The sequence below is a fragment of the Triticum dicoccoides genome, chromosome 2A (assembly GCF_002162155.2).
Source record: "Triticum dicoccoides isolate Atlit2015 ecotype Zavitan chromosome 2A, WEW_v2.0, whole genome shotgun sequence".
NCBI lineage: Eukaryota > Viridiplantae > Streptophyta > Magnoliopsida > Poales > Poaceae > Triticum > Triticum dicoccoides.
The window spans coordinates 61920859-61933967 of record NC_041382.1 but is presented as its reverse complement, the minus strand read 5'-3'; the positions used below and the strand labels follow the sequence as shown (position 1 = coordinate 61933967).

The following is a 13109-nucleotide window of genomic DNA, read 5'->3' as shown; positions in this document are numbered from 1 at the left end:
ATCATATTTAATTTTCAGGGCATTTGGAGAACTTTTATTTTTGAGGTATTTTTATATTGCACGGATAATCGGATAACAGACAAAAAATTATTTATTTTTACTTTAATTCAAGTAAATAACAGAAAGTATAGAGAGGGGTACAGAAGGTTGTGCTTCTAATTTCGTCCATCTCACGATCATCAAAAAGGAATCCACTAACAAGGTTGATCAAGTCTTGTTAACAAACTCATTCCGATTAACATGAAACCGGAGAAATTTCGAATAACACTAGGTTACCTCAACGGGGATATGCACATCCCCAATAATAAGTATATCATATTTCTTCTTGACAGTAGGAAGAGGAAATTCAAAACCTCCAAATATAATAGATGGAATTTTTCCGATAGAACTGATACTATGAACTTGAGGTTGTTTCCTCGGAAAGTGTATCGTATGCTCATTACCATTAACATGAAAAGTGACATTGCCTTTGTTGCAATCAATAACAGCCCCTGCAGTATTAAGAAAAGGTCTTCCAAGAATAGTAGACATACTATTGTCCTCGGGAATATCAAGAATAACAAAGTCCGTTAAAATAGTAACGTTTGCAACTACAACAGGCACATCCTCACAAATACCGACAGGTATAGCCGTTGATTTATCAGCCATTTGCAAAGATATTTCAGTAGGTGTCAACTTATTCAAGTCAAGTCTACGATATAAAGAGAGAGGCATAACACTAACACCGGCTCCAAGATCACATAAAGCAGTTTTAACATAGTTTCTTTTATTGGAGCATGGTATAGTAGGTACTCCTGGGTCTCCAAGTTTCTTTGGTATTCCACCCTTAAAAGTATAATTAGCAAGCATGGTGGAAATTTCAGCTTCCGGTATCTTTCTTTTATTTGTAATAATATCTTTCATGTACTTAGCATAAGGATTGGTTTTAAGCATATCAGTTAATCGCATACGCAAAAAGATAGGTCTAATCATTTCAGCAAAGCGCTCAAAATCCTCATCATCCTTTTTCTTGGATGGTTTGGGAGGAAAAGGCATGGGTTTCTGAACCCAAGGCTCTCTTTCTTTACCATGTTTCCTAGCAACAAAATCTTTCTTATCATAACGTTGATTCTTTGATTGTGGGTTATCAAGATCAACAGCAGGTTCAATTTCTACATCATTATCATTGCTAGGTTGAGCATCATTATGAACATCATCATTAACATTTTCATTAGGTCCATGTTCATTGCCAGATTGTGTTTCAGCATCAGACATAGAAATATCATTTGGATTATCAGGTGGTTCAGCAATAGATTCACTAGAAGTTTGTACAGTTCTATCATTTTTCTTTTTCTTCTTTTTAGAAGAACTAGGTGCATCAATTTTATTTCTCTGAGAATCTTGCTCAATTCTCTTAGGGTGGCCTTACAAAGGTTCCTGAGTCATTGTACCAATTCTAGTAGCCACTTTAACAGCATAATCATTTTTCTTACTATTCATCTCATTGAGCAATTCTTTTTGAGCTTTAAGTACTTGTTCTACTTGAGTGGTAACCATAGAAGCATGTGTACTAATAAGTTTAAGTTCACCCCTAATATTAGCCATATAATCACCCAAGTATTTAATCATATCAGCATATTTTTTTAATTGTCTACCAAAATAAGCATTGAAGTCTTCTTGTTTAAACATAAAATTATCAAATTCATCCAAGCATTGACTAGCAATTTTAGTAGGAGTGATTTCAGCTTTATCATATCTATAGAGAGAATTTACCTTTACTACCTGTGTCGGGTTATCGAGGTCTGGAGGTTCTTCAATAAGTAAAGGATCAAGGTCATATGTTTCTTCAATAGGCGGTAAATTAAGACCATGTATTTCTTCAATATGAGGTAAATTCTTAACATCTTCAGCTTTAATACATTTTTCTTTCATAGATTTCTTTGCCTCTTTCATATCTTCGGGATTGAGAAATAGAATACCCCTCTTCTTCGGAGTTGGTTTAGGAATAGGATCATTAATTGGAGCAGGAGCTGGCTCAGGAGGTGCCCAATTATTTTCATTTGTCAACATATTGTTCAATAAGATTTCAGCTTCATCCGGTGTTCTTTCCCTGAAAAGAGAACCAGCACAACTATCCAGGTAATCTCTGGAAGCATCGGTTAGTATATTATAAAAGATATCAAGTATTTCATTTTTCTTAAGAGGATGATCAGGCAAAGCATTAAGTAACTTGAGAAGCCTCCCCCAAGCTTGTGGGAGACTCTCTTCTTTAATTTGCACAAAGTTGTATATTTCCTTTAAAGCAGCTTGTTTCTTATGAGCAAGGAAATATTTAGCACAGAAGTAATAGATCATATCATGGGGACTACGCACACAACCAGGATCAAGAGAATTAAACCATATCTTAGCATCACCCTTTAATGAGAACGGAAATATTTGAAGGATATAAAAGTAGCGAGATCTCTCATCATTAGTGAACAGGATAGCTATATCATTTAATTTAGTAAGATGTGCCACAACAGTTTCAGATTCATAGCCATGAAAAGGATCAGATTCAACCAAAGTAATTATATCAGGATCAACAGAGAATTCACAATCCTTATCAGCAACACAGATAGGTGAAGTAGCAAAAGTAGGGTCAGGTCTCATCCTAGCATTTAGAGATTGCTTATTCCATTTAGCTAATAACCTTTGGAGTTCATATCTATCTTTGCAAGCTAAAATAGCTAAAGAAGCTTCTTGATCAAATAAATAACCCTCAGGAATAACAAGTGATTCTTCATCATCACTTTCATCCTCATAATCAGATTCAATGTTTTCAATCTCTCTAGCCCTAGCAAGTCGTTCCTCGAGAAAATCACTAAGTGGCATAGTAGTATCAGGCATAGAGGTAGTTTCATCATAAGTATCATGTATAGCAGAAGTAGCATCATCAATAACATGCGACATATCAGAACGAATAGCAGAAGCAGGTTTAGGTGTCGCAAGTTAACTCATAATAGAAGGTGAATCAAGTGCAGAGCTAGATGGCAGTTCCTTACCTCCCCTCGTAGTTGAGGTATAAATTGTTGTCTTAGCGTCTTTCAAATTCTTCATAGTGTCCAGCAGATATAAATCCCAAGTGACTCAAAGAATAGAGCTATGCTCCCCGGCAACGGCGCCAGAAATTAGTCTTGATAACCCACAAGTATAGGGGATCGCAACAGCTTTCGAGGGTAGAGTATTCAACCCAAATTTATTGATTCGACACAAGGGGAGCCAAAGAATATTCTCAAGTATTAGCAGCTGAGTTGTCAATTCAACCACACCTGGAAACTTAGTATCTGCAGCAAAGTGTTTAGTAGCAAAGTAATATGATAGTGATGGTAACGGTAACTAAATAGTAACGAAAGCAAAGTAGTGTTTTTGGTATTTTGTAGTGATTGTAACAATAGCAATGGGAAAGTAAATAAACGTAAACCAGTATATGGAAAGCTCGTAGGCATTGGATCAATGATGGATAATTATGCTGGATGCGGTTCATCATGTAACAATCATAACATAGGGTGACACAGAACTAGCTCCAATTCGTCAATGTAATGTAGGCATGTATTCCGAATATAGTCATACGTGCTTATGGAAAAGAACTTGCATGACATCTTTTGTCCTACCCTCCCGTGTCAGCGGTGTCCTAATGGAAACTAAGGGATATTAAGGCCTCCTTTTAATAGAGAACCAGAACAAAGCATTAGCACATAGTGAATACATGAACTCCTCAAACTACGGTAATCACCAGTAAGTATCCCGATTATTGTGACTTCGGGGTTAACGGATCATAACATATAATAGGTGACTATAGACTTGCAAGATAGGATCAAGAACTCTCATATATTGATGAAAACATAATAGGTTCAGATCTGAAATCATGGCACTCGGGCCCTAATGACAAGCATTAAGCATAGCAAAGTCATAGCAACATCAATCTCAGAACATAGTGGATACTAGGGATCGAACCCTAACAAAACTAACTTGATTACATGATAAATCTCATCCAACCCATCACCGTCCAGCAAGCCTACGATGGAATTACTCACGCACGGCGGTGAGCATCATGAAATTGGTGATGGAGGATGGTTGATGATGACGACGGCGACAAATCCCCCTCTCCGGAGCCCCGAACGGACTCCAGATCAGCCCTCCCTAGAGGTTTTAGGGCTTGGCGGCGGCTCTATCGTAAAACGTGATGATTTCTTCTCTCCTATTTTTTTCTCCCCGAAAGCAGTTATATAGAGTTGGAGTTGGAGTCGGGGGGTCTCTAGGGGGCCCACGAGGTAGGGGGCGCGCCCTGGGGGGGGGGGCGCCCCCCACCCTCGTGGCAAGGGTGTGTGCCCCCCTGGTCTTCATCTTTGGCGAGGATTATTTATTATTTATTGTAAGATATTCCGTGGAGTTTCAGGTCATTCCGAGAACTTTTGTTTTCTGCACATTAAACAACATCATGGCAATTCTGCTGAAAACAGCGTCAGTCCGGGTTAGTTCCATTCAAATCATACAAGTTAGAGTCCAAAACAAGGGCAAAAGTGTTTGGAAAAGTAGATACGACGACGGAGACGTATCAACTCCCCCAAGCTTAAACCCTTGCTTGTCCTCAAGCAATTCAGTTGACAAACTGAAAGAAATAAAGAAAAACTAGGGCCCGAGTTAGTTTTGTTAGGGTTTGATCCCTAGTATCCACTATGTTCTGAGATTGATGTTGTTATGACTTTGCTATGCTTAATGCTTGTCACTAGGGCCCGAGTGCCATGATTTCAGATCTGAACCTATTATGTTTTCATCAATATATGAGAGTTCTTGATCCTATCTTGCAAGTCTATAGTCACCTACTATGTGTTATGATACGGCAACCCCGAAGTGACAATAATCGGGACCACTCCCGGTGATGACCATAGTTTGAGGAGTTCATGTATTGACTATGTGTTAATGCTTTGGTCCGGTACTCTATTAAAAGGAGGCCTTAATATCCCTTAGTTTCCAATAGGACCCCGCTGCCACGGGAGGGTAGGACAAAACATGTCATGCAAGTTCTTTTCCATAAGCATGTATGACTATATTCGGAATACATGCCTACATTACATTGATGAACTGGAGCTAGTTCCGTGTCACCCTAGGTTATGACTGTTACATGATCGATCACATCTGGCATAATTCTCCATCACCGATCCATTGCCTACGAGCTTTTCCATATATTGTTCTTCGCTTATTTACTTTTCCGTTGCTATTGTTACAATCACTACAAAACCCGAAAATATTACTTTTGCTACCATAACCATTATTATCATATTACTTTGCTACTAAACACTTTGCTGCAGATATTAAGTTTCCAGGTGTGGCTGAACTGACAACTCAGCTGCTAATACTTGAGAATATTCTTTGGCTCCTCTTGTCTCGAATCAATAAATTTGGGTTGAATACTCTACCCTCGAAAACTGTTGCGATCCCCTATACTTGTGGGTTATCAAGACCATTTTCTGGCGCCAAATCCGGGGAGCATAGCTCTATTCTTTGAGTCACTTGGGATTTATATCTGCTTATCACTATGAAGAACTTGAAAGATCACAGAACCAAGATTTTTCCCTCAACTACGAGGGGAGGTAAGGAACTGCCATCTAGCTCTGCACTTGATTCACCTTCTGTTTTAAGTAAACTTGCGACACCTAAAATTGCTTCTGCTATTAATTCTAATATGTCGCATGTTATTGATGATGCCACTTCTGCTTTGCATGATACTTATGATGAAACTACTTCTATGCTTGATACTACTGTGCCACTTGGTGAATTTCTTGATGAACAACTTGCTAGGGCTAGAGAGAATGAAATTATTGAAACTGATAATATTGATGAAAGTGATGATGAAGATTCTCCCCTAGATATGAATTGCCTTTTGTTCCTGAGGGTTATGTTATGGATGAAAAACTGCTAGGCTTTCTTGCCTGCAATGATAGAAGTGATCTTAAGAAACTATTAGCTAAGCTTAAAGAAAAACTCTGGATGCTAGAATGAAATATGATCCTGCTTATGCTACTTCACCTATCTTTATTATTGATAAGGATTATGATTTCTCTGTTGATCCTGAGTTAATTACTTTGGTTGATTCTGATCCTTTCTATGGCTATGAATCTGAAACTGTTGTGGCACATCTTACTAAATTAAATAATATAGCTACCCTGTTCACTAATGATGAGAAAACTCGCTACTATTATATCCTTAAATTATTTCCGTTCTCATTAAAGGGTGATGCTAAGATATGGTTTAATTCTCTTGATCCTGGTTGTGTGCGTAGTCCCCAGGATATGATTTACTACTTCTCTGCTAAATATTTCCCCGCTCATAAGAAACAAGCTGCTTTAAAGGAAATATATAATTTTGTGCAAATTGAAGAAGAGAGTCTCCCACAAGCTTGGGGGAGGCTTCTCCAATTACTTAATGCTTTGCCTGATCATCCTCTCAAGAAAAATGAAATACTTGATATCTTTTATAATGAACTAACCGATGCTTCCAGAGACCACCTGGATAGTTGTGCTGGTTGTGTTTTCAGGGAAAGAACTGTTGATCAAGCTGAAATGATATTGAATAATATGTTGACTAATGAAAATAATTGGACACTTCCTGAACCAACTCCTAAGACAACTCCGAAGAAAAGGGGTATTCTATTTCTCAGTCCTGAAGATATGCAAGAGGCAACGAAACCTATGAAAGAAAAAGGTATAAAAACTGAAGATGTTAAGAATTTACCTCCTGTTGAAGAAATACCTGGTCTTAATTCATCACCTATTGAAGAAACACATGGTCTCGATAACCCGACACAGGTAGTAAAAGTAAATTCTTTCTATAGATATGATAAAGCTGAAATCCCTCCCGCTAAGTTTGCTAGCCAATGTTTGGATGAATTTGATAACTTTATGGTTAAGCAAGAAGATTTTAATGCTTATGTTGGTAGACAATTGAAACATAATGCTTATATGATCGAACACTTGAGTGATTATATGGCTAATGTTAAAGGTGAACTTAAACTTATTAGTAAACATGCTTCTATGGTTACCACCTTGGCGATGATTTTAGCAATGGCGTGGATGAGGCTAATAGGCCTGTAGTCAGAGATGCCTTCCGCCCCTTCCTTTTTGGGCAAGAGAACTACATTGGCGGAGTTGAGCCACTGGAGGTCGGAGGTGTTGAGAGAAGCAAAGCGTTGAATGACCCTCATGACGGCATGCTTGATAACCCCCAACACTTTTTGAAGAAAATGCCTGTGAAGCCATCCGGCCCGGGCGCTTTATCATTAGGCATCTCCTTGATGGCTTCCCATACCTCGTCCTCAGTGATATCACTATCAAGGCCACGCATATGATGGGACTCAATGCCAAGTTCCTCCCAGTTAAAGTCCTTACTGCTCGTGCTCCCCCTCCCCATCACCTCAGAGAAACGATCATGAATGATCTTCTCTTTTTCCTTGTGCTCTGTTACCCAGCCATGCTCGCGCTTGATTCGATGGATGTGGTTTTTCCTCCTAGGGGCGTTAATGCGTCAGTGGAAGAATTTGGTGTTTGCATCACCGTCTCTTAGATTTTCGATCCTAGCGCATTGGCTCTTTCTAGCTCTCTCCAGCACCGTCAAACTGATCACCCGTCTCTTTAGTCTAGAGCGGAGGTCCCGCTCCTCAGTGGAGAGCACCCGTCCCTCCTGCATGATGTCGAGGTGGAGAGTCACAATATGTGCCGCGTGAAGCTGAACCTTTGCTTTGGAGAACAATTTCTTGCTCCACTCGGTTAGGCGAAGTGCGGTCTTCTTGAGCTTGTGATGCAAGATTTGGTATGGCTCTGTGTGCCTCACGCCCTCGTCCCATGCTTTTTTGACCACCTCGCCGAATCCGGGCAAAGATACCCAGAAGTTTTCAAACTTGAAAGAGCGCGGCCGTCTAGGGCCCTTGTCGTCGGCAAGCAGGAGAGGGCAGTGGTTAGAGAGGGAAGACGAAAGAGCATGTAACACATGTGTGTTGAAGGACGGGTCCCAATCTGCGTTGCAAAAGAAGGAATCCAGCTTGTAAAGAGTTGGGTTTTCTCTCTCGTTGCTCCACGTGAAGCGCCTATTCTGAAGATGAATTTCCTTGAGGTCACAAGCTTGGAGAGTAGCACGAAACCGGTTGATCCTTCCCCGGTTAACGTTTCTCTTGTTTTTGTCCCCCGCCCGATAGATTTGATTGAAGTCCCCAAGAGAAAGCCAAGCCACACTCGGCAGCGGCTTGTTGGAGCAGAGTTCGGCAAAGAAAGCATCCTTAGATGCATGTTCCATAGGCCCATAAACATTTGTTAGCCGGAAGCACATGTCATTCTCGCGAATTCGGACCAAGGCGAAAGACAGTAGGTCGAGGTTGTGATGTCAGTGACCTCAAGAACATTATCATCCCATAGAAGAAGCATTCCAGCTCTTGTCCCTATTGTCGGACGTTACGCAAAATGTCGCAGTCTATTACCCCCTAGGAAGGCGGCCGTGAACCTATTGGCATTATCCAGCTTAGTCTCATGTAGACAAACTAATTGGCACGAGGAGGCAGCCACCGTTGCACTGACAGTAGCCCTCCTGGCCGGGCAGTTGAGCCCTCGAACATTCCAGCTGAGCCTGTTGACGGGTTGCATTAACATGGGATACAGCGGAGCACACATGGTCGGAAATAACCACAGTAGTTGTAGTTAGAGTGCACAAACAACAGCCGAACCCAAGTTTTGATGCACTGTAGGTTTTGAAGATAGAAGTACAGCCAGCTTCCACAGATACAACACACACCTAAACTAGTAGCAATACAAGCCCCTCTAGGCCAAGTACGTAGACTTGCTAACATAAGAACTAGGCATAACACTAATCCTGGAGCACAACCAAGCAAATCATGCTGCTACCAGCTCCGGACTCTCCTGGAGCGCATCCCCTTCTTGAGCAGAGGCCAACTCCAGTGCGCCTTCTCCGCCGTGATCGATCAGGGCATCCTCCACATCGTTCACAGCCTTGTCATCAAGGTGGAAGAAATCTTGCATGGCCATGATCACCTCAGGAGCCAGCTGCTCCTTGAACTTGGCGGTGAAATCATCCAGGGTGGCCTCAGTCACGTCCTTGCCATCCGTCGCGATGCCCAGGCTGCGACCAAACAACCTTTCAGCAACCTTGGCCACTGGAGCGGCAACCGGTCCACCAGGACACCTGATCATTTGCAGTGACAATCCACCCTTGGTAGATATCCTGACATCGGCCAAGGTCTTCCTGCGGGCCATCAGGGGCTTGGGAGGCGAAGAACCGGGTGTGGCGAGAAGGCTTGGCTGGCGATCTTCAAAGATGGAAGCCAGGGCCACCGCGTCATCCTGGGCCACCCTGCCATGCACAGGAGAAGGAGTTCGCTGCAGGGGGCCAGCACAGAGCAGCGGCGGCGTGGGTAACCCCTCGAAGCCAGGCGGCCTAGAGGGCGACGTCATGGGCTGCTGAAGAGACCTGGGAGAGAGAGCTCGACCAGGGCCGGGTCGGCGTGAAGCAGTGGAGAGCTCCGTGCCCCAGAGAGATTTGATCTTGGGTTCGCCAGCAGCACAGACGTGGGGACTGCGGCGGGGACGTCGGCGGGGTGAGAGCCTCCTGTGAGCGCCTTCTGGCAGAGTGAGGAGAGCCATGCCGAGATGGGCTGCACCCACGGTCCCCCGCCCGCCCTTGACCCGGAATGAGCAGAAGCTCGACAACGCGTTCATGCTCATCTCCGCCAGAGCCAGAGCCGCGGAGCAGGTCGGAGTCGTGCACCACACCACGGCCAGCGACCGGCGCTAGCGGCAGGACGGAGGGGGCACCAGCGCGTCGGCGACCACCAGAGCGGTCACGGCCGCGATCGTGGCCGTCCTCGCGCTGACGGTCACGCGCGTTGCGGGATAGCGAGCGACACAGACGGGCGCCCCATCCCTCGCGGGCGCGGCCACCGTCGCGGCCACCGTCACGCCCACGATGCCCATCACGATCCTCATCTTCGTCACGCCTGTCATGACGGTGCACGTTGCCCTCTGGTGCTGCCCGCCTGTCCCTTGGGATGATGGTGAACTCATGGACGTCCGGCGGGGGCGGATTGCCGTCGTTGTCTCCGGCCTTAGAGTGGTCCTCGAGCAGGTCCAAATGGATGATGACGCGATGGCGAAGCCCGCGCTGCCCACGATGACGGTGACCACGGGCAGGCAGGGTGAGCCATTTCACCTTTGGGATGGCGCTAGGATCAGCCGTCCAGGCCCAGAGAGCCAGGTCTCGTGTGTCCTCTTTGCGATGAGAGTGGGGCTCGATGTAGTCTAGCGAACAGCGACGACCGATGAGGAAGGAGGCGATGTACTCGTTCCAGGCATGAAGGGGTACCCCCTCCATGCACAGCCGCACATGCTGGAGCATATCTCCATTTTCGGCATGGTCTTCAATCCTCCATTGACGCACGAAGATGCGGTAGCCAGCACCCGCCAGGAAGTCGCGGGACACGGCGTTGGCGCAGTGATGCTGGTACACGAAGCGGACGAAGAACCTCTCGGGGTAGTGCTTGACCACCTCGACATCCGCCTTGCGCGCGCCCAGAGCTGCATCGATCTCGACCGCGACCTGCAGGCATGAGACGTCCTGCCGGTCTCCCTCGAGCCAGGCGACCGCCGCGTTGGTGGAGAGGAGGGTGGACTCCACCTGCATCTCGGGCGTCGCCGGGACGATGACGAAGTCCTCCGCAGGCCTAAGCGAGGCGTCGCCAGGTCGCACCGCCGCTATGGCCCAGGGGGCGGACTCCTGCCGCTGAGGGCGCGCACCGGGTAGGGCGTTGGGCGGCACGAAGGGTGTAGAGACCTCCCAACCACGACCCGGACAAGAAGGCAGAGCTTGGGCAAAGGCGGCAGCAGGACGAGGCAGGGGAGGTGGTGGTAGGAGAAGGAATGCGCTCAAAGGCATCCACCGATTGTGGCAGCCCCTCGATCTATGCCCATTCTGCAGGCAGCGAGAACAGCGTATGGGGTCGCGGCAGACCGACGCCATGTGCCCATGGAAGAGGCACCTGCAGCACCGCCCGAAAAGCCATCGAGGGATGGGTGGCGGCTTGAATGCCGGGGCAGCCAAAGCCCGTCGGGGCGGGCCTTTACGTGACATGACGAGCTGCCAGCCGCCGATCACCTCAGCCTCGCGCCCCGCGTTGCCTGACCGCGAAGCCGGCATTGAAGGCACGTCCGCGGGCGCCAGCATTGAAGACGCGGCAACAGCAAGGGCATCGGGGAGGCCAACTGCCCCGCCCCAGCGCAATTAAGGCGAGCTCCGTCTTGAAGGCGCGCAGAATCCGCAGCAGGAGAGGCAAGCGCCGAGCCGCCCAAGGCAAGACCCGAAGCTGCGACGACCGGCTGCGAGTCCGGAACGAAATCCACGGAGACCGCAGAACAGACGCGGGCACAGCCAGCCGGGGATGGATCTGGATCTGGGGACGACAACGAGCACGTGAAGGACGATGGTCACTGAAGCAGCGCGAGCCACGCCGGGGCACCGGCCGGGGCACCAACAGGTGGTGGCGGCAGGGGCATGAACCAGGAGCCAAGCCCCGAGCAGGGCGCAGCGTACGCCGCCGCCGGAGCGGGCGGGGGCTGCGTGGGTGGGGGGAGCTGTACTGTCATTTTCCCTTCCTGGTAATTTTAGCCTGCCACTTTTGCTCGCTCATTTCTGTCTGCAGCAACGGCCATGTCTTCCCTGAAACAACACCATTCCCAGTTGGGCCACTTGGCTAGCTAGCTAGCTAGGCCGGCGCCTCCCAGCCAGTAGCTAAACTCCCCTCTCCAGATTCACCGACACGGCAATGCGCTTCAGTTTAGGTAACCCGACGACCACAACACGGAGGCGAGATGAGGTTTCCATAGAGGGTTTTTATGGTACCTATACTGCTACCGGGAGGGAGGAGTATATCTGTCATCGCACCGTTGATTTTTATCCGTATCGTCTCATTTCCTCATCATCCGTTTTCTTGCTACGACGAGTCCGTCGTCTCATCCGATCCATAGTAGCCGGGACAGACAGCGATCCACGCGCGGCCGTGGTGCCAAGTGCCATGGGCGGCGCGCGGTACCGCCGTTAAGGGGGAGAGGGCAAGAAGTTGGATTGGTTTCGTGCCTCTCCCATCGTCATCTTCTCCCAGTAATCATGCACGCCGGGGCGGCTAACCAAACCCAAAAAACCTGGGTCCGTTGAACCCGAGGCGAATTTAATCCAGCCGCTGTGGTCAAATTAAAGACTCGAAGCATGGACCGGTTGAAATGATCTAAGTATATCTTTTGACACACAATCCCAAACTATCCGGACCGCATGAACGGTCAAACGCAGGATTCGCGGCTCCATGTCCGGACCGCACGGGCACGAATATTCCAAACTTCTTACTGCCGCCCAGGTGAAACCGCTACACGAAAATCTGTGCCCAGATTGGATCGCGTCTCTACGCAGAAGTAATTCGCTGATTTTATCTTTCGATTGACTGGTTAATTAGCGTTGCTAATGTTTGCGCAAAATCCAGGGTACGGCGTGCAGGTCAGCAGCTTGCCTTAAAGGAAACAGCCATGGCTAGAAGTATATCTGCATGTAGTATCAACGGTAGAATCGCGTATAAACTAGAGTACAAGAGTGCACAACATGTACGTATGTACGGACCAAAGTCAAGCAGAAAACGCCGCGTCCTCGAACAAAAAACATATGATGTGGAAATTCTGAGCCATCTAATCAATCTTGCTAGGTTGGTGACGTGTCTGTACCAGTAACCTACTTTTTCAGTGACATGTGCCATACCCGTTCAAGATTGAATGGCTAGAAGTCAATTGACTGAAATTTTGATTTGGGTCAGTTAATTTGGCTTGAATCAATTTGAAGTGCTAGATCGAAAACGGACGGCCCAGATTATGTCTTCTTTCTTCATGCGTTTTCCAGATCGCATCTTTTTCCTCCTCCCGCCGCCTGCTGCCATCAGCCGGCGGTGCTCTGCGACCGCCCTCCCCCACCGCCCTCGGCCAGCCCTCTAGCCCCTGGCCTCGCCGGTTTTTTCTTCGTCAAACCTGCACCACCGCCCCACCATTTTTGTTCTTCCG

General features: G+C 46.8%; 1 protein-coding gene across 1 annotated transcript in view; it reads right to left on the bottom strand.

The window, feature by feature from the left end:
• LOC119357593 (tyrosine--tRNA ligase 2, cytoplasmic-like) overlaps window positions 1-7219 on the bottom strand; it is a 30528-nt gene extending 23309 nt beyond the window's left edge. Inside the window, exon 1 of the mRNA XM_037624491.1 lies at window positions 7058-7219. Coding sequence (XP_037480388.1) covers window positions 7058-7219 — 162 coding nt within the window. The remainder of the gene's footprint in view (window positions 1-7057) is intronic.
• Between the last annotated feature and the right edge of the window lie 5890 nt (window positions 7220-13109).